Here is a 19,845-nt window from a genome sequence, read left to right as displayed (position 1 = left end):
TTGTTTAGTTCGTACCCCATCATAGTACATGAACGATTTCATGAAACCATAACATGTACGTGTTCACTTTTGGGACACTCACACGCATACAATAATATGCATTGGAAAGAGAAATTAGGATAATCTGGAGAAATAATTTAATCACATTTGAAAACTTATGTTGGAACTGGAATGTGTAATGGTAAAAAAGCCCCTAATTCTTCTTTTATTGTTTCACTGTTTTTATGAGTTGCGGATCTAAAAAATTATAAGTCGATAACTTAAAGAATAAAGCTATGCGGCCACATTATGGCCAGCCATAAATTAATTAAATAACAAAAAAAATTAATTTTTTAAAATTTTTTTGTTTAATAGTACTTGATTTTACTTTTATATCATCTTCATTATATGTTGCTCAACATGTTAGTGTTGCTCTTTCGTAGTTTTTGCTCAACTTATTACTACTGTCATTTCTTGATTGTTGCTCAACGTATACAGTAATTCGTGATATTAATGTGTTTTACGTAATGGAATTCAAAGATAAGTATCAACTCACAAGTCAATTCACACACATATAAGTTTATATTGGTAATTCTAATTTTTTTATACATATAAATGGACTAAATTAACTCTTTATGGCCGGCCACATTATGGCCATTTAGCATCACTCTAACTTAAAATAGTTCAATTACTGGATCCAGAATTAGAATATGACAATATGTATACATCAGACTAACAATTCGGCAAGGTTTTGTAATTTATGATAGATTCAAAGCATTTGGGCAATATATTTAGTAGGCAGTAACTGTAACGCATTCAGAAAGAGAGTAAAACAGCTGGCCAACCAGCATCACTGCTGGGCTGGCTAAAGGAAAAAAGAAAAATCTACTACTACCTTTTATTCTCTTACAATAAAAAAATCTACCCAAAAAAAAAAACATGTTTGTGGACCATGTAGATATTGGTCACTCAGATAATTCTTGCATTGTGATAAGGAGATAATTGTCAAGTAAAGCTGACAAAATTATTGAATGTCAAAACAGTAATTATCTGACGCTCTATTCATTTTCTATCTTGATTTTGTTGTCAGACCTCTCGTGCTACTGTCGAATTAATTTATCTATTTTAAAACTTTATGTCTATTGATTTTGAACCATGAATGTTTGGTGCGACACTAAAAATGCTTTTATTGAAGAATTGTAATGGAGCACTTGGAAATCATCTGAGGTCGTCATGTTTGGTAGCAGCCACTATCAATCATACTCGATTTTAAATAGGGAGAGTACTATTTTTTTCATCAAACAAGAAGGCCTGGCTGGAATCCTGGAACAGTTGAAACAACAACAACAAATTATAAATAGATTGAAAAATAAATAACAGAATCTAAATGGCTTATTATTTTTTGGGAATAGTGGATATTATTTTTTGGATGCCGGTTTTATTTTATGGGTTAAATTAGGATGCATACAGAATTACATGTCTGACTACTCAATATAAATGAAAATATACCAACAAAGTCTACACACACTATAGTAACCCAAAAAAAATAATACAGTGAATTTTTTAGAGAGAGAGAGAGAAGTAGTGATGGGAGAAGACTACCCTGTAATGATGAAAGAGGAGAGGAAGTTGAATGGTAATGGTAATGATCCTCCGGCGGCGGCGGCGGCGGCGGCTCACTTCGTGCTGATACATGGGATTGGCGGCGGCGCGTGGTGTTGGTACAAAATGAAGTGCCTTATGGAGAATTGTGGATACAAGGTGACATGCCTTGACCTGAAAGGCGCCGGCATGGATCAAACTGACCCAAACGCCGTCGTTTCGTTTGAAGACTACAATCAGCCACTCCTTGATTTCCTCTCCTCCTTGCACGACCACCAACAGGTGTTTGTTTCATCACCCATCAATTGTCATCATATAATAAATCATGGATATGTTTGATGGCGCAGGTGATTTTGGTGGGGCATAGTGCAGGAGGGCTGAGTTTGAGTGATGCTATTCATAGGTATGGAAATAAGAAGATCAAGCTTGCTATTTTCATTGCAGCTACCATGTTGAAATCAGGCTATCTCACCAACCAAGACCTTAAACACGTAACTACTCCTATTCTTTTTATTTACCCCTTTTAATTTCTATATCTATGTATGCATGCTTGGCAGCTAGCATTTTAGTAATGCCCATCATCTACACCATATAATATCCCAATAAAATAAAAGTGAGTATATGGAGTAGTAATTCTCATTTATATATTAATAAAATATGAATGCATATTTATTAAAAATGAAATGAAGATACTATTAGTTTTTGATAAGATGATCAATTTATTTAATTGTGGATGAAATGACTATTAGAACGAAGTTTACTTATATAATTGTCCTGATTGTTGGTTTTCAAAAAATGTCTTGAACGTCATTACATGGAATTGCAGTTTTCATTGTTCGACTATTTTATTGCCTCAATAGATACGGAGTACTAGTAGTATATGATATTTTTTTTGGTAATAAGTATATATGGTATCTTTAGTGTACATACTACAACCAATTTAATTAGCATTTCGATAGACTAATTGATAGGATTGTTGAAAGTAAAATTAATTAAGCATAATATTAGCACTTTGTTGGTCAAACGAGAGTTAATTAGCTAATACTATGCCTCAATGCTACTATTTCCTCTGTAAGATCTTAAAGGGCACTAATAATGATACCAAGTAAGAATTGAACAAAGTGGTAGTATTAACAAATTCAATTCCACTTAATCTTGTTATCGTGAGACGCAATAGATTAAGTGGATTGTTCTAAATCCAAATGCGTTCCCCTCAACTCTTTTCCTATTCTTTTATTGTTTTACTTTTATCCTTTTGTCTATTTGGAGATGAACCGGTAAGTATGAAATACATATCAATTTAAAATACATATATATGTAAAAAAAACATCATACTATTATTTTTCAGAAACATTTCCGACGTTCAATCATATTTTAAGGATAAAAAACTATTGTCATGCATACTAAGTACTACCCCATCGACACTTTTGTTTGGGCTTATTAATTTGTTGGGTTGCCATTAGGTAACGGAATTATTGTCAAAGTTTGGTTGTGATTGATATTACCATATCAATTTGATTAAGTTGAAAAGGAATACCAAATTATTTTCAAAGTTGGGTTTTAATTTGGATGGTTCAAAAGAAATGACAACTGTCACAAAATTCAGGTCTTTGTCTGAGTCCAATCTATCCATCGCATATCTTTCGAACCATTGCACATGTTATGTTATTATTAGCAACCTTAATGGGACCGACCTTCATATCATATAAATGTGATTATGCTTTATTCCTTTAGAGCATGAATAACGCTTGGGGCCGGGCCGCATCTCGCGAGTCCCGGCCCGTCCCGCGCGTTGGAGGAGGAGGCGGCACGGCTTGGGCCGGTCCCCGTGCCGCGATCGCGGCCTGGTGCCCGTCCCGCGGCCCGGCCTGGGACGGCGTTATTCGGGAGCCGGGACGCATTCGCGAGTCCTGGCCCAGCGTTACACGCTTCTCGGGCCGGGCCGCAACCGATTTTTATTTTTTAAATTCGAAATTTTTTTTATAAATACTACTCCATTTTCATCCACATTCAACTTCAAATCTCTTCTTATAATTCCAAAAAATGCCTCCTCGTCAAAGAATATTCGAAGATCAATTGACCCGGGTGTTAGGCGAGGCGCTGCCGGCAATCCAAGAAGAAATGAACAACGAAGTTGAACGCTTCCAAGCTTGGAACGAAGAATAAACCCGGGTACCACGTTCCCGGATGTATATTCACCGGGACCGTGAAGCAGCTGCGTTGCGGCTTTTCACGGATTATTTCTTAAGAGATCCGCGATGGAGTGATCAGATGTTCCGTCGCCGGTTCCGGATGCGGAGGCCTTTGTTCCTACGCATTGTCAACGCAGTTGTATCTCGTGACATGTATTTCGGCCAAACTACCGATGCTGTGGGCCGGCAAAGTATATCGACGTTGCAGAAATGCACGACTGCCATTCGTCAACTGGCTTACGGAACTACATCAGATATGTTCGATGAGTATCTCCATGTAAGCGAGCCTACTGGACGGGAGTGTCTCGCGAGATTCTGTCGGGCAGTCATCGAAGAATTCAAGGATACGTACTTGAGAAAGCCAACGGCTTCCCGGGGATGCTTGGAAGCATCGACTGTATGCACTGGCAGTGGAAGAATTTTCCAATGGCTTGGAGAGGACAATACACTAGCGGGCACAAGGGCACACATCCGACGATTGTCTTGGAGGCCGTTGCCGACCAACGATTGTGGATCTGGCATGCCTACTTTGGTGTCGCGGGGTCCAACAATGACCTCAATGTGTTGAACGAGTCTCCATTGTTCAACGACTTGTGTGTCGGGCGAGCACCGAACATAGAGTTCACGGCCAACCAATGTCGGTATAGTATGTGGTACTATCTGGCAGACGAGATCTACCCTCGATGGCCCGTGTTCGTGAAGACTATCACAGCTCCGACAACCGATCGGAGGGCAATGTTTGCCCGAAGGCAAGAGGCGGCTAGGAAAGATGTCGAGCGTGCATTCGGAGTCCTCCAAGCGCGGTGGGCTATCGTGAAGGGAGCGGCCCGTGGTTGGCAGCGGTCACACATCGCCGACATCATGTATGCATGTATCATAATGCATAACATGGTCGTTGAGGACGAGCAAGATAACGTCACATCGTGGAGCGACGATCCGCTCGCCAGCACCGGGAGTGACTATGTTTTCACCTAGCCGCCCGTGCAGGGCCTTCCTCCCGACATCCGCAATGTCATGGCCCGTTCAGCTGCGATGCGCCAAGAGGAACAACACACTCGCCACCAAGCCGATCTAATCGAAGAAATTTGGACTCGCACCAACGTTTTCCAGCATTGACGTTATGTTTTTATGTATTTTATTTTCAGTTTTAAAATTTATATGTTGTAATTTTGCAGTATTCGGCGAAATTAAATTTTCCGTGTTATAAATTTCTGGCGTTTTTTTATTTTATGTTTAAAATAGGTAGGAGTTGTGAATAGTGTCATTTATTAGTTGCGGCCCGAGTTGCGGCCTGCAGGGTTAGAGGCTTCTCAGGCCGGACCGCAACTGTAGAGGAATGATGACGTGGAGGGGACTTGGGGCCAGAACTTGGGACGGGGTTATTTATGCTCTTAGCCCTCCTCTTACATCCTTATTTCTTGGAAATTTTGAATTTTTGCATATCATCGACATAATGTCACCAAATTCTTACATGGAATGATGGAATAGACAATAAAATACATGAGATAGGAACGAGTTTTATTATTTCAAACAAGGGTTCTCATTACCGAGCTAATTAATTCATTTTTTTCTATACTGAATTCTGGATCACAGACCAAGATTGAAATCCCTTGAGATTTTTAAAAAATAGTCGAAACTTCATATATATCGATCTTTAAAAATGCTCCAAAGCTCGGGATACTTATTCCCTATATTTATTGATGGACTACTTTGGATGAAAACATATGTAATTAAAGTCAGGGGCATGTTGTTTTGATAATTACTTTCATTTAATTCTATTAATTTCTAAGATTGTAGGGAAGCATCAAAAGATGAATGGTTTTGAAAAATGTGAAAAGTGGGAAAGAAAAGAATCGTCGAGTCATGTTGATAGAGAAAAGACTCACTAAAATAAAGTAGGCTTCGCAATTATTTCCCCAAATCTAAATAATTTAGGACTTTTCAAGCACGTGAATAATTTGAACTTTTAAGTTTTAAGGACCGACTTATATATGGGGCAACATAAGCGTGATTATTAAAATTGTAAGACACAGTTGCGTTATATCTAAAATTTGTTAAAGTTGAGTGATGTTTTATTTGGAAATTTGGAATGGTCACATTAGCATAATCTTCACTTTTATGCTGTGCATAAATAACAGGGAGTCCCAGACTTAACAGGATTTGGAAAATTGAATGAAGTATATGATATTGGGTTTGGATTGGGAGAAGATAATCCTCCAACTACAACACTTATAAAAAGGGAATTCCAGCGCAAGATCATTTACAATCTATCCCCTCACGAGGTGAAGTAAATGCTTCTTGTGTATGTTTGTTGGCCTAACAGTAGAGTGATTAATTATGAGACTAAAGTTGGATTTGAATCCATCCTGACGCGACCTTTAAATTTTTATTTATTTAATCATTAAAAAAAAGTAAATGCTTTTAATATTTATGAAAGAAGAGTATGTTTGATTTCAATTTATTTGGATTCAGGATGCGACTTTAGCAGAGATGCTGCTAAGGCCTGGGCCGGTTCAGGCCTTAGTAACGGCTAGATTTCCATTAGCTGAGAAGGATGAAGATGAGGTGCCGAGAATCTACATCAAAACGACGCAGGATAATGTAATAAAAGCAGAGCAACAAGAGGCCATGATCAGCAAATGGCCGCCTCAACATGTGTATGTTTTGGAGAGTGATCACAGCCCTTTCTTCTCTGCTCCCTTCTTGTTGTTTGGTCTCTTAGTCAAGGCTGCTGTTTCCTTTGGATATTGATTCATTTCATGCAACCACAACTACTCCATATGTTCATCACAACCACAATATTTAATTTTTAGTGTATCTATTAAAATGTGAAGTCTAGAGATGCTTTAATAGTTTAATTGGAGGGAACAAATCCATGCACATTGGAATCTGTGGATATTTTTAATTGAACATGAATAAAGAGTCTTGTGTAAAATGTTATCTATCTATCTATTTATGGATGTTTATGTTTTTTTGCTTTGACTTACAACTCAAACATATTCACATTTATGTAAATTAGATGATTCGAACTGTCACCTTACTAATTGGAGGTGAAACGTCTTACCAATTAATCATTTTTAACGACAATTTGCATTAGTTATTTAATCCTATTACCCTTTCCGTATCACTCAAAATGACACATTTTCCTTTTTGGGATATTCTATTCAAACTCACACATTTCTAAAATGAAAACACCACTATCTCCATTTTATTATCTCACCACTTAACACATTAGGCTTGCATATAAACTCCTGACAAAAAAATGTTTCGCTTTAAATTAAACAAAGAGAGTATAAAATTGAAGGACAAAAATGTAGTAATATAATGTAACTAATGGTGGCTTACGAGCAACTCTAATCCCCTCTCTACCGTTGTGAATACTCTGAGTCAGGGGCGGATGCAGAAAATTGTTATAATAGTGTAGGGTCTATATATTCTAAATTTTGGATGAGATAATAATATAATACAACTAAAAAAAATTAATTTGGGAAGTGCTTAAGCCCCTCCTTAGTCAGATCAGTGTCCGACCATAACTTTGGTGATACCGTCCATGGTAGGAGCTGATAATTGTGATAGCTAATGCGCATCTTATGGACTTCTCTTTGCGGAAATGAATTATTAGTTCATATTTGGGTATTTTCATGTGTTTCTTAGTTTTTGGATTGTTGTCGTCTGTTTCATGTCATATTCAATCTAAATCTAAATTAGAGTCTATAATCTTTCATATGTGTGCGAATGTATGTTTTTGTGTCCTTTATACCTAAATTTTAGAAAATAGAGGTCTATTCGTCCAAATTGAGTATGATAGAGAAATTGAAATACAAGAAGAAAACGATATAAGTGAAAATGGAATGGGTACAACTTTTTGTCGATAGCTTTTAAATTTTAAATTCATAACGTTAAAGGCGGGAAACATGGGCCCTTTGGGATGGAGTCATTGTCAATTTGTGATGCCATCATGTGAGCTGTGTCCCATTCATATTTTCCCTCTCATCATTTTCTCCTTGTTTTTTGTTTTGGTTCAATTCAAGTTCCAACTCTTTCCCTCCCTACAATTCATTTCCCTTTCTACCCAAATCTCAGTTTTTCTCCATTCATTTTACAAGTGAGTTCCCCCGCCACTCCATTTTCTCCTGCTTTTCTTCACTCAACTGTGTTTCCTCGGTATTTGACTCAACCCTGTTCATGAATGTTTGTGAAATTCTGCCTTTTGCACAACTTACGGCACTTACTTGCTGCGCGATTATGAATTATTTTGTTCATATTGTATTAGGATCTTGTTGCTGTGATGTTCTATTAACTAAATTAGTAATTCGTAGAAAGAATTGTCTATGCCATGATTCAATAGAGTTAATGTAAACTTCAATTTACTAAAGTTCTATGAATCGTGAAGTTATTGAACAGTTTATGAGATTTGCAATTTGAATTAGCTGAAGATGACTCTAGTTGAAGGCTGAAATAGCTGAGTAATGGTGGCAGAGGATTTTCTGAGCTGTTGTTGTTATTATACTAACCTCCTTCGGATGTGTTTTTGAATCCTCAATGGATAGAACTTATTGTTATTAGTATCCTGCTTGCTAAAAAAATTCTTGGTATTCATGAATTTAGAGAAGATAGTGCTCTTAGAACTGTTGCTTTTCAGTTACCAACTGTTTATGTTTTTAAAAGCAGGATAAAAAATGGAGAATGAAGTGAAGTCACCATCATCAATTCGTGTGGAGAATCATGAATGGCTAGCTGAGAATATTAAGGGTAAGATCTAAACTCTGTATGCAGATCTATGCTCATATGACTGACATCATGTTCCTAAACATAATGGAATCCTTGAATATCTATACTAGGTTTGGATCAGGCTGTCAACGAAATGCAACTTTTGGTTGAGAACCATGGGAATTTTTCTGAGGAGAAGCTTGGAGATGATCAGCTCTTGCAGCCTGAATTAATTGCTTGTGTCAAGGACATCTCCCACAGGCACCATTTGCTTGCTCACCACTACAATGAAATGATGAATTACAAGATAAGTAGCCGATTAAACCATCCTTTTTTAACACCAGACAAGAAACTGGGCATGCAAAACATCGAATCCCAAGTTGTTGGTTCAGATTCATCTTTGAGTTCCGGCGGTGGAATTTCGGACACAACTCCAGTTGAAGGCTCTGATTCTTCACTGCTGTCATCAGATTCTGATTCCGAATCATATAACTTGTCTCCTGTTGCCAAAATGCTGAAACATGAATTTGTGAATGGGGGAACCGAGATTTCAGAAATGGGAGGAATGGTAATGAGGCTTTCTGACTGTGAAAAAGAACTGAAGGCTTCGAAAGAAAAACTTTTTTCTGCAGAAGGAGAAATTGCCAAACTGAGGAGCGAGTTGCTGAAAAATGAAGCATACATTGCTAAAATGGGCAGCATGGAAGCTCAACTTGCGTCAGCAGAGAATCAGCTTAAGTTGCAGGAGGCTGATTTGGACAAGGAGAACAAAAGGTCTCTGATGCTCCAAAACCAGATTGTTGATTTGGCAACCAAACTTGAGTTGGAGAAAGGACAAGTTGAGGAGCTGCAGGAGAGTGTGAAAAAGCACACAGCAAAGCTGTCTGATTATGATCTTGTGATAAAGAAGCTCAATTCTGACCTCCAGGATGCTTCAGGGATTTTTGCTCTAGAGAAATGGCAGCTCGAATCCTCCGTTTCTAAGTTATCTGAACGTCTGACTGTCCATGAGGGAAGATCCAATGAGCTGCAGAAGCAATGTGAATCACTTGAAGCTGATAGAATTGAGATTGTAGAAAAGCATGAAGCTCTGCAAAAGAGCTTGCAAGATAATCTTGAGTCAGTGAAGATAGAGCTAACCAAGAAAAACTCAGTGGTGGACACTTTGAGTAAGAATCTTGATGAGCTGAACCTAAATTATGGCATCCTGATGGCGGAGAAAGATGGAGTCGATGCAAAGTTGCAGAAACTCAACACTGACATAAGTGCCCGTGATGATCAAATCCAGCGTTTGGACTGCATTCTGGTTGAATTGAAATCCGAAGAAGAGCATCTACGTGCAGAGGCTGATACTGCTAACAAGCGAATATCGGAACTGAAGTCAAGAATTGTTGAGTTAGAGAAGGAGATTGGAATGCAGACAGTAGTGATCTCTGAGACGGCTGAGGGAAAAAGAGAGGCTATAAGGCAGCTGTGCTTTTCAATCGATCATTTTAGAAGCGCATATGAAGAAGTGTGCAAGGAATATGCAATTCGCAGGCGGCCTGCAGCTATCGCGTTGTAGTTGTTGTTTCCTTGGGGTGTTCTTTCCGATAGTTATATGAGCCGGGGGTGCAATATGCTTATTGCTTTTTCATGTTATGTTGCAGCATGTTTCTGAATCAATGTCGAGAGTGAAGTAGAAACTATAATCTTGTGTAAAATAGTTGATGCATTTTTCTGTTTGTTAAGCTTATTTATGATTTTATTCGATTTCTGATGCCTTCTCACTTTTTCTGGTTTTATATACTTAGTCCATCCCCAATTAGTAAGTCTTTCATTTGTGATGGGTAAATAAATTCATTAAAACAGTAAAACTTGTACTCCAGTAGTAAGACAATGAGATAAAACAATAGGATGTCAGCTCAGCTGCAATCACCTGAACAACCAGAGAGTTTGAGCTTCAGAAACTAGTTTGTGTTTAGTGTTGTCATGTTAGTTGACATCAAACAAGGGTGTTACTGTTACTCCTCAAAAAGCACATAGATAGAGTTATGGTAGCTATACTTGATAATTAATTATATAAAGCATTTACAATATGGTGAATAGTGGTAATCATGTAATAAACCTATAAGTTAGTTGAATGCTAGTGGCTGGTGAGTGTGGTTATTGTGTGCGTGCATCCGCATGTGCACAAGCTGTGCCTGCGTAAGGGCCAGCTGAGTCTGGAGGTCGTCGATCTGTTGCTGTAAAGACGAAATTGCCCCCACGCATCCATATACAGGATCCCTCACCCTTGCGCCTTCGCTTCGTACACCATCGACCTCACTGCGTCGCCTCTTTCATGCTCCTCCAATTCCTACATTTCCCTTTTTTCTTTTACTTTAACATTACCAAATCTAAACAGTATTAGTACTAATGTATGCTACTATTAAGTAAAGCTGTTTTTATTATTGTTATTTTTATTATTGATTAAGATCAATGGTCAACATAAAGATCCACGCTCATCCAGATTTTTGTTGTAAATTACCTAAGTTGTTTGGGATTGATTTAGAACAGAGGATGAATTTGCTAACTTATCAAAGCGATGTATTAAAAATATCAACACGACCGCATTAAAAATGTCAACAGTCACATTAAAAATTCAATTCAAATTTGTGTTGATAATTTAATATACTGTGTTGACATTTTAAATATAAATATCAACACAGTGTATTAAAATATCAACTAAGTTTATGTTGACATTTTAATATGATCGCGTTGACATTTTTAATGCATTGTATTAAAGAGTTAGCAGTGTTAGTAATTTAAGAAATTTAGCAACAGATCACGAGTCTTGGTGTGCAGGTGTATACATTTTAGATAAATTATGTGAGTACTAAGTACTTAATAGTAAATATTGGTATGATGGAAGGAAAGGCTGTGTTGATATATAGTTAGTGTCGGCTTAGTGAATTTGTGTTCAAGTCATTAACGGAAAAATGCTCCACCATATACTTTTTTCCCCGTACCAATCAAATTATAAAGTAAAGGTGGCACTTAGCACCAAAAATCAAAAGGAAAAAAACGAGGAAAATCAAGATTCCCACTGAAATATCTTACTATTAATTAATGTTGTTTGACATGTTCATATCAGTCGACAACCAATATTACACCCTACTCCACTAATCAAGATAATACTTCATCCGTCGTTAGAATTCCCCTCTTGTAAATAAATATAAATCATACTCCTAATTTTATAGTACTCTATATTTTAGTGTTAAACGGAGTAATAAAATATGATTAAAATAAGAATATGATATTTAAAATAAGATTTGTATTATTGGCCGGAGGGAGTATGATATATACTGTAAATGGCATCTACCATATCAAATGCATATATATGAAATCTATCTTGTACTATATCAATATCCTAATTAGTTCGTGTTATACAAAATATTAATAAGAAGCCCACATAAGGTATGTAGTAGTATATAGCAAAAATTATGATAGGTAAACCAAATTTTGTAATACAAGACTCCTTATTTTTTTATATAGGTATAGATTTATCAAATAGTTTTTGTATATACGTAGTAACGTAGCATAGTTTTCTATGGATGACATTCTATCAAAATAGCATTCGTAAAGATAAAAAAAAAAAGGAATGTATGGAGAGAGTAGAGAGAGGGAGACCTGGATCGTTTTGTTGATATTGCTAGCACCAAAGACCTTATGCACGCAGGCGAACTTGTGTGGCTCGTCGGCCGGAAAATAAGGCGCAAAAACACAATCTTGGGCACATCTTCGCCGAAGGAGCCTGCACGCGGCGCACGGAGACGCCGCACTTCCTCTCCTTTTACTACTATCCTTCATTCCTCTCTCTAAGCCTGTCTGTGTGTGCGCGTTCAACTCACTAGCTACATTTATATATTCATAAACATACATAGTGAATATATTTCTTTTTATTTTGGTTGGGGCTCATACTCATTTCAACATGCTGGGATTTGTTTTTCTTCTTTTGATCCCCTTTTTCGTACCTCAAATATGTCATTCGTTGAAGAAAACAGGAAATGTGTGAAAAAGATGTGATGTGAAGAAATTTAAAAGTTGCGATTGGAAGACGTATTTAGGAGACTAGTTAATTCATTGAAGATGTAGGAAATCTTACCTTTGGTCCTACCACTACAGTTAATAAATCGATAAAATTAAAGGTTTTGTCGGAGATTGTTAAGCCAAATTAGTACAATTTGATTTCATTCATAATTTTATAAATGGAACTAGTTGATGTTATTTGCTTTCCATGGCGTCTAATTCTCGACCAAGACTCTCGATTGAACCCAAAATTAAAGTTTAATGCTAAATTGCTAATCGATATAGATTGGCTTTGTTAGTAAATGGGACCCCACTAAATCACAAATGGATTTATTCCTAGACCGAATAATTCACCAAAAGATATATAAAAGCAAAAAATTATAGGGCCCATTTTCAACTAACTAATAGAGAAAATCTTATACAGTATACTATTAACAAATTGCATATTGGTGTTGCATCTTCCTGTTCATTTTGTAGAGAATCTTCCGAATTTTATTTTGGTTATCTGAACTCTACTAATCACATACCCGAATATCAGAATTCATAATTTCAATTTGTATAAGGTGGAGATGTACCCGAATAGGCCTGTCAAAATGGATATCGGGTATAGGGTACCTGATATTCAAACCCGAAAAGCCGGGTAATTGGATACCCGATACCCAATTTTTCGGGTTTCGGATCGGGATCGGGTAGTGAGATTTTTGAATTGTCGGGTATCGGGTTACCCGATATCCGATCGGGTATACCCGAATTACCCGATTTTTTTTAAATTTTTTTAATTTAATAAATTATGTACTATATGTTAATACTTTGCCTATTATAAAACCAAGTCCACTGCGATTAATACTTGGAGACATTATTGTGTATGTATGTGTTAACACTTGGCAACATAATAAAAATCTCAAATCTGAGATATATTTAGAATTTTCAATGGACTTCTTTTAATTATTAGTGTTAATATTTATCTATAGAACTTATTTATTTTATTTAATGTGAGCTGATACATGATATGTTTTGGCAATGGTTTAGTTTCAAATTCACATGAAACTTTATGGATTAATATTGTTTAGTTACTTTTGTTTGACGATGAAATGCTCATTTTGTGTTTAGTGTCATTTTTTATACATGTTGTTTAGTTTATTTTTCCTCTTAAATTCGAACTACTTTAAGTTTGTATTTCTAAAAGTTTATAGTTAATTTTCTAAAAAAATATAATCCAAAACTGGGACGGGATACTCAATTTTTCGGGACTGGATAGCCGAAATCAGTTTGGGATCAGGTATCGGGTATCAGTTTTTGAAAAATTCGGGATACCCATTTGACAGGCCTATACCCGAATATTTGAATTCAGGATTCAATTTCAATTAGGGTTGGCAATTTTTGACACGACACGATAACACGACACGAACCGGCACGAAAATAATGGGTTTGGGTCAGAGCTTATTGGGTTCGTGTCCTTATCGGGTCGACCCGTTAAGGACACGAAAATTCCGTGTCGTGTTCGTGCCGGGTTCGTGTTATCCGTTAACAATACGTGTCCGTGTCGTGTTCGTGTCGTGTTCGTGTTATCCGTTAACAAATAATATTTTAATATTATTAATTCTTATTATTTTCATTTTTAATAGGTTTAACCGTTATCAGGTCGTGTTGTTATCGAGTCGTTATCGTGTCATCTCATGTACGTGTTGTTATCGTGTCGTGTTGACCCGAATTGGTTCGTGTCGTTAATGGGTTCGTGTCGTGTTCGTGTCGTGGGGTTTCGTGTCGTGTTCGTGTTCGTGTTTGAGGTTTTCTTAACGGGTCGTGTTCGTGTTTGTTGTTATCGTGTTCGTGTCGTTATCGTGTCGACACGATAACGACCCGACACGCACGATTTGCCACCCCTAAAATTCAATACCCGATTTTCATTATAAAATATTTTAATAAAATACTCCGTATTACTCCACTCTTTGCTTTAAAATATATAAATTATTTTTATTTTAATTCATTCCTATATAATTATGCATTTTTAATTTTAATTTTTTTATAGTTCATTTTTTTATCAATAATATTTCTATTATTTATTTATTTTACTTTATTAATTGTCAAATGGAGAAGAACTTCTATATAATTATTCTACTATAAAACTAAACACTAGTAAATCAGTTTATTATTGAAGAAAATCACGCCGTTACCTCAATTCCTATTCTCTTCATCTCGTCTGTCTGTCGACAACTCTCCTCCGGCCATCTTTTGTGCCGCTAGCCAACGCTCACGGCCGTTCACCTCTTCAGGTAAACCTTTATTTTTGACCTCTGTTCACCGCCGTTCTTGTCTTCTTTTTTAAGTGATTTAATTACTGATTTTTTTGTTACTTGAACTGAAATTCTTATTAGGCATTTGTTGAAATGCTAAGTTATGCCTTTATTCTCATTGTTGGATGTAACACTTTGATTTTTGGCTTAGATTTTCTGTTTCTAGGGTAGATATTTGGATTAAATTAGACAAACACCGTGGACCTTCTTCCCTTTTACTCCCTCCGTCCCAGATAGTTTGTCTCACGTTGACCGGACATGAGTTTTAAGAAATATAATGAAAAGTGGATTGAAAAAGTTAGTGGAGCGTGAGTCCTACTTTTATATATTAGTTTTATAATAAACGGTGAGTTGAAATGAGTTAGTGGAATATGAGGTCTACTACAAAAATTAGTAAAAAATGAAATGGGACAAACTATATGGGACGAACCGAAATGGAAAAATGGACAAACTATCTGGGACGGAGGGAGTATTTTTCTTCGTGAAAATCGTGTAATGTTAAAAGTTGCGTTCAAATTTTGTAAACTAAAACCAGATTACATGTGTCTGCTATAGCTGGAAATTTGGAACACCAATCTATTATATTCATCTATTGACACAAATCTTACTGCATATATTAGCTGCTTGTTTAGTTTGTTTGACATGATATGACAAGTTAAGAGATTGTTGCATTTTATAACTATATTTTGAGCTTTCATTCACATAAGAAACTTGTTAAGAAAAGACATCTTTTCTTAAACTGGAATAACTGTATATATATAAATATTAGCAGAACAGTAAAATCTTGTTCAATACTACTTCCTCCGTCCCGCTTTAGCAGTCCCAGTCAATTTTAAGCACTTGTTTTGTAAAAATGATAATAAATAGTTAAAGTGGAGAAATGGTTAAGTAAAAGAGAGAATAATGTATTGAAGACTCTTCTCTACATTATACTCTCTTACTTTACCATTTCTCCACTTTAACTATTTATTATCATTTTTACAAAAACGAGTGCTCAAAAGTGACTAGGACTGCTAAAGCGCTACGGAGGTAGTACTTTAATTCTACATGTTTATGAACTGAGAATTATCACATATTGTTGTCTGTTGATGAAATTTTACTTTTTGCATAACTTTTTTATACTTATGTGATTTACATAACTTTTTTATAGTGTGAGATTTACATAACTTTTTTATAGTATGAGATTTACATACTTGATGTAAGATGGAAACCTTCTGGGAGAGAGCAGATTCTAAAAGCACCTTAGAAGAGCATACCATTACTCATTGCAAAACTTGATGTGAGATGTTGACTATTGTGTTGTATGTGGTCATGATTGTAATTTTTTCTATTATTTTTGTATTAGAGTGTGATGATTGACATGTGAACGATATTTACTTAGTTGTGTTGGAGTTTTATTGATTTGGATACTATTTTAAAACTGGATATTTATGAATATTAGCAGGACAGTAACATCTTGTTCAAAACTACTTTAATCCTACATGTTTATGAACTGAGAAATTTTATCAGCATTCTATCTTTGTAAAGCCTTTTATCTTTTCATTTATCTTTTTCTTGGAGTTGCTCTAACTTATCTTAGCATAATTCAGACGATATTTATGGTACGGTATACAATTTTCAGTATACAACTGTACCTTCCCACCCTACTCAAATACTCCATTTCGTATCTAAGTGTAGGTTCTTGTTATTTCCCTTTCTCTTCAGTGCGGGCAGTAAAGCCTTCTTCTGCGCACTCAACCTTCATCTATTCCTACAATGCAACAGGTGAGTAAGAATTGCACACACTAACATACATGTATGCTGCTTCAAATTTTTTACTGTAAGAAGTAATTCTACTATTTTTTGTTTTTTTCATTTCTAATTTGTATATTAAATCCTGTCTTTTTTTCTTATGAGCAAGGCGGGATCATCGGCATCGGAGACTGAGGTGACGTGGGAAGATCAACAGAATATCAATAAGTTTGGGAGATTGAACAACCGCCTTCATGAAGTAGAGGATGAAATCAAGATTGCTAAGGTATTTGACTGTTCGGGTCTTTTGCAATCAGTTTTTTTGCATTAGGAATTTAAATTAGTTTGATCTTTTTTTTAACTATGAGTTATATTCAGTAATTTATAATGAGTGCTGGAGAGTTCGAGGGTTTGCTAGTGAGATAATCAGTTTATTACTAGAATTTCTGAATTTCTGATAAAGGAACCATGTATCTATCGTGAGCGGGTATGTAACATATTTGTTCTCAGCCTGTGGGGAAACACATGAGCATCCTTTTGTAAGTTACTCATATTTAGATCCTTTGCTAAAAATAAAGAATGGTGGAAAAATGGCTTCCGAATTTTTGTTTAGTACTCTAGGAGAACATTACATTTCTCTAGTCTTCATTACAACAAATATGAATTTATGTGCTGTTTGCTTCCACTGTTTGCTTAGAAATGGCATGTGGGAGGGGAGCTAAAAGAAAGGGCATTTGGATTCTAATTTAGAGGAGCATCATTGTTAAAATATAGCATTGATGGATTTGGGCCATGTGATGTAGTTTGATTATCATACTGAGGTTAAAACTGAGCTTATGTTAGGACATGGATTTGTGCTAGCTGGTTAAATGATTAGTCATGGGATATTAGTAGCCAAAAGCTCCATGCACACTCCTGATTAATAATATCTAGAGAATTATTGATTCGTAGATGTTATGGTTTCACCATGTACTTGATTTTTCCTTGTGTTGTACTCCCAACTTTTTGCCATTGGAAGAGGAATTGATCTGGGCTCTAAAAGGAATCACCTATCTCTCTTTCTACTTAACTTAAAAAGTCTTATCTCTGGTTTTAACTGTGATACTCGAGCACTGCATTATAGCTAACCTAAAATAGTGAAAGTTTATCTGGTTACCTTATGCAGAACATGCTCTCAGACATTCATCATTTCATCGCTAGACTATTTATCATTTCATCGTTATGGGCTTAAGACCAGCCTATATCCATTCAGTGCCAACAAACTAAGTGCAGTTCAATGGTCACTCTGTTAGACTATTTATCTGGTTTTCTTTTGCACGGCTTCTTCTTTCATTTCTTGTATCATCTTCTTAGCTGTTATTCTTAATGAGTGGTGTTGGAATGTTATTGCCTTTGTTGTATTTGCTAGCTGCTGTTATCTTTTTCTATCTAATATAGTACTAATCGACTTTACACATCAATAATTATAGAAATACCATAATTTTTATTAATGTACGCACTGTTCGGTTTCCATATAATAAATTTTGATTGATACAAAAAATTAAATTTAATCAAACCAAATGTGCCCATAGAGTTGTTTTGGATCCGATAACTTGGACAAAATAAAATACAAAGAATTTTTGAACGGCTGAATACAAGTGTATTGTAAAAGGAGTAGGTGAAAGCAAACATTCAAGAACGAACAAAGGTAGAATTATTATCATTAAAAAGCATCTTGATTATCATGATTTTCGATACTGCCAAATGAGACATATATTGCATAAAAATTATTAACTTATAATATCTACTCCCTCCGTCCCACATAATTTGACCCAGTTTTCCATTTTGGGTCGTCCCACATAATTTGACTCAATTCACTTTTACCATTTTTGGTAGTGGACCCCACATTCCACTAACTCATTTCTACTCACAGTTAATTATAAAACTAATATATAAAAGTAGGATCCACATTCCACTAATTTTTTCAACTCACTTTTCATTATGTTTTTTAAAACCCGTGCCCGGTCAAAGTGTCCCAAATTATGTGGGACGGGGGAGTATTTATTAATGAAAAGGTACTAGGCAAACATTCTTTGTTGATCTAACTAGGGTTTCGTGAACAATTAATTGGTGTAAGCCGATAAAAAAAAAGTAGGCAATGAGAAAAACTGAATTATTGGATCCAATATCGAGCTACAATAGCTATAAATTGCTCCTTAATTTGCTTAACTCGTGTTCCCTAATCCCAACCACTACCATATCACTATTGACTTTTACAGTTGAAATAAACATTACTACTGTTGTTTCCAAATCATTACAATATTGGGACGGGTAAAAAGAGTGCCTTATAAAGTGCTGAAATACAGTCAAAATCATCTTTAAAAAGGATGAAAGAAAAGGAGATTATCATAAAAGTGGAGTGGAATGTCAATGAAGTTCCTTTTCAAGTTAAAAAGTTTTCTGCACTTTCAAATAACGTTCTTTTTTATTGGTAAATAGATTCCCTACGTTGAGGTCTTGTGTGAATAAAATCATTCATCGTAGCAAAACCTCACTTTCAAGTTTCAACTAATATAATGCTGGTATTATCTGCGCTCATGGATAAATGTCTTACAAGTTTTATAATAAAATACGAGTAAAATGAGTATGGATGTTCAATTCATTTATTAAAAATAACAAAGCTTCATTAATTAAAAATAACAAAGGTGGAAATAAACATGTTTTGGGAAAATGATAGTATAAAATAGTTAAAGTGAAGAGAAAGTAAAGTAAGAGATAGAATAATATAGAGGATAATCTCTTCTACATTATTCTCTTTCTTATTTTAATTTCTCTCCACTTTAATTATTAATTGTTATTTTTCCAAAATAAATGTGTAAAAAGAAAATGGTTATCTTAATAGGATCCCTCATTTCAAAAATGGAGGGACGAAAGTAGGAGTAATACATGTAGTATGTTATAATTAATGGAAATAAAATCATACTATCATATTAAGTGGGAAAGAGAGTTTAGCATAAATGCATAATGATATAAATTATTACATAAATAATTCTTTTCGAGGAGATAATTGCTAGCGGTATACCACTTTTGCCATGTGGAGGTTGACAAACTTTGTTTGCTTTTTTGAGATGGAGTGGTTGAATTAATAATTTATTTATTTTATAAAACAAGAACTTTTGAATAGATGACTTCAAAAGCTCTATGATCCTATCCGGAATACTATATAATTATAATTTCATTCTTAAAGAGAGTAATAAATAATGCGCATTCCTTAAAGTTTACCTCAAAACACATATATCACTCTCTAA

General features: G+C 35.5%; 2 protein-coding genes, 2 long non-coding RNA genes and 1 pseudogene across 7 annotated transcripts; 3 read left to right on the top strand and 2 right to left on the bottom strand.

Moving 5' to 3' along the window:
- Nucleotides 1-945: 945 nt before the first annotated feature.
- On the bottom strand, nucleotides 946-1,723 carry LOC121794496. The gene is made up of 2 exons (XR_006049296.1): nucleotides 1,582-1,723; nucleotides 946-1,302 (listed from the first exon to the last, which is right to left on the bottom strand). It is a non-coding gene; the product is annotated as an uncharacterized LOC121794496 (long non-coding RNA).
- LOC121794495 (methylesterase 17-like) lies at nucleotides 1,361-6,708 on the top strand. 2 transcript variants are annotated; one of them, XM_042192676.1, is made up of 4 exons: nucleotides 1,368-1,863; nucleotides 1,929-2,072; nucleotides 5,912-6,055; nucleotides 6,246-6,708. In XM_042192676.1, the coding sequence occupies exons 1-4, from the start codon at nucleotides 1,567-1,569 to the stop codon at nucleotides 6,522-6,524; spliced, it is 864 nt and encodes a 287-aa protein (XP_042048610.1). In that variant the 5' UTR covers nucleotides 1,368-1,566; the 3' UTR covers nucleotides 6,525-6,708. The 2 variants fall into 2 exon arrangements, with proteins under 2 accessions (XP_042048611.1, XP_042048610.1); XM_042192677.1 differs by lacking the exon at nucleotides 5,912-6,055 and having other exon boundaries at nucleotides 1,361-1,863.
- A 1,020-nt stretch (nucleotides 6,709-7,728) lies between these two features.
- LOC121794493 (protein NETWORKED 4B-like) lies at nucleotides 7,729-10,235 on the top strand. 2 transcript variants are annotated; one of them, XM_042192674.1, is made up of 3 exons: nucleotides 7,729-7,878; nucleotides 8,445-8,525; nucleotides 8,615-10,235. In XM_042192674.1, the coding sequence occupies exons 2-3, from the start codon at nucleotides 8,453-8,455 to the stop codon at nucleotides 10,045-10,047; spliced, it is 1,506 nt and encodes a 501-aa protein (XP_042048608.1). In that variant the 5' UTR covers nucleotides 7,729-7,878; nucleotides 8,445-8,452; the 3' UTR covers nucleotides 10,048-10,235. The 2 variants fall into 2 exon arrangements, with proteins under 2 accessions (XP_042048608.1, XP_042048607.1); XM_042192673.1 differs by having other exon boundaries at nucleotides 7,771-7,937.
- A 226-nt stretch (nucleotides 10,236-10,461) lies between these two features.
- On the bottom strand, nucleotides 10,462-12,490 carry LOC121794494 (annotated as a pseudogene).
- A 2,194-nt stretch (nucleotides 12,491-14,684) lies between these two features.
- Nucleotides 14,685-18,048, top strand: LOC121793620. Of its 2 annotated transcripts, XR_006049136.1 has the most exons (4): nucleotides 14,685-14,806; nucleotides 16,505-16,591; nucleotides 16,728-16,844; nucleotides 17,724-18,048. It is a non-coding gene; the product is annotated as an uncharacterized LOC121793620 (long non-coding RNA). The 2 variants fall into 2 exon arrangements; XR_006049135.1 differs by lacking the exon at nucleotides 17,724-18,048 and having other exon boundaries at nucleotides 16,728-17,170.
- The last annotated feature ends 1,797 nt before the right edge of the window (nucleotides 18,049-19,845 follow it).

Source organism: Salvia splendens, chromosome 3, assembly GCF_004379255.2.
Source record: "Salvia splendens isolate huo1 chromosome 3, SspV2, whole genome shotgun sequence".
NCBI lineage: Eukaryota > Viridiplantae > Streptophyta > Magnoliopsida > Lamiales > Lamiaceae > Salvia > Salvia splendens.
This window is presented reverse-complemented; position numbering and strand designations above follow the sequence as displayed.

Excerpts from the sequence above, each read along its gene's own strand:
- LOC121794495 (XM_042192676.1), top strand. The coding sequence starts at position 1,567 with ATGGGAGAAGACTACCCTGTAATGATGAAAGAGGAGAGGAAGTTGAAT. Across the intron at positions 2,073-5,911 it reads CCAACCAAGACCTTAAACAC|GGAGTCCCAGACTTAACAGG; the intron begins GTAACTACTCCT and ends CATAAATAACAG. Across the intron at positions 6,056-6,245 it reads ACAATCTATCCCCTCACGAG|GATGCGACTTTAGCAGAGAT; the intron begins GTGAAGTAAATG and ends ATTTGGATTCAG.
- LOC121794493 (XM_042192674.1), top strand. The coding sequence starts at position 8,453 with ATGGAGAATGAAGTGAAGTCACCATCATCAATTCGTGTGGAGAATCAT. Across the intron at positions 8,526-8,614 it reads GCTAGCTGAGAATATTAAGG|GTTTGGATCAGGCTGTCAAC; the intron begins GTAAGATCTAAA and ends TATCTATACTAG.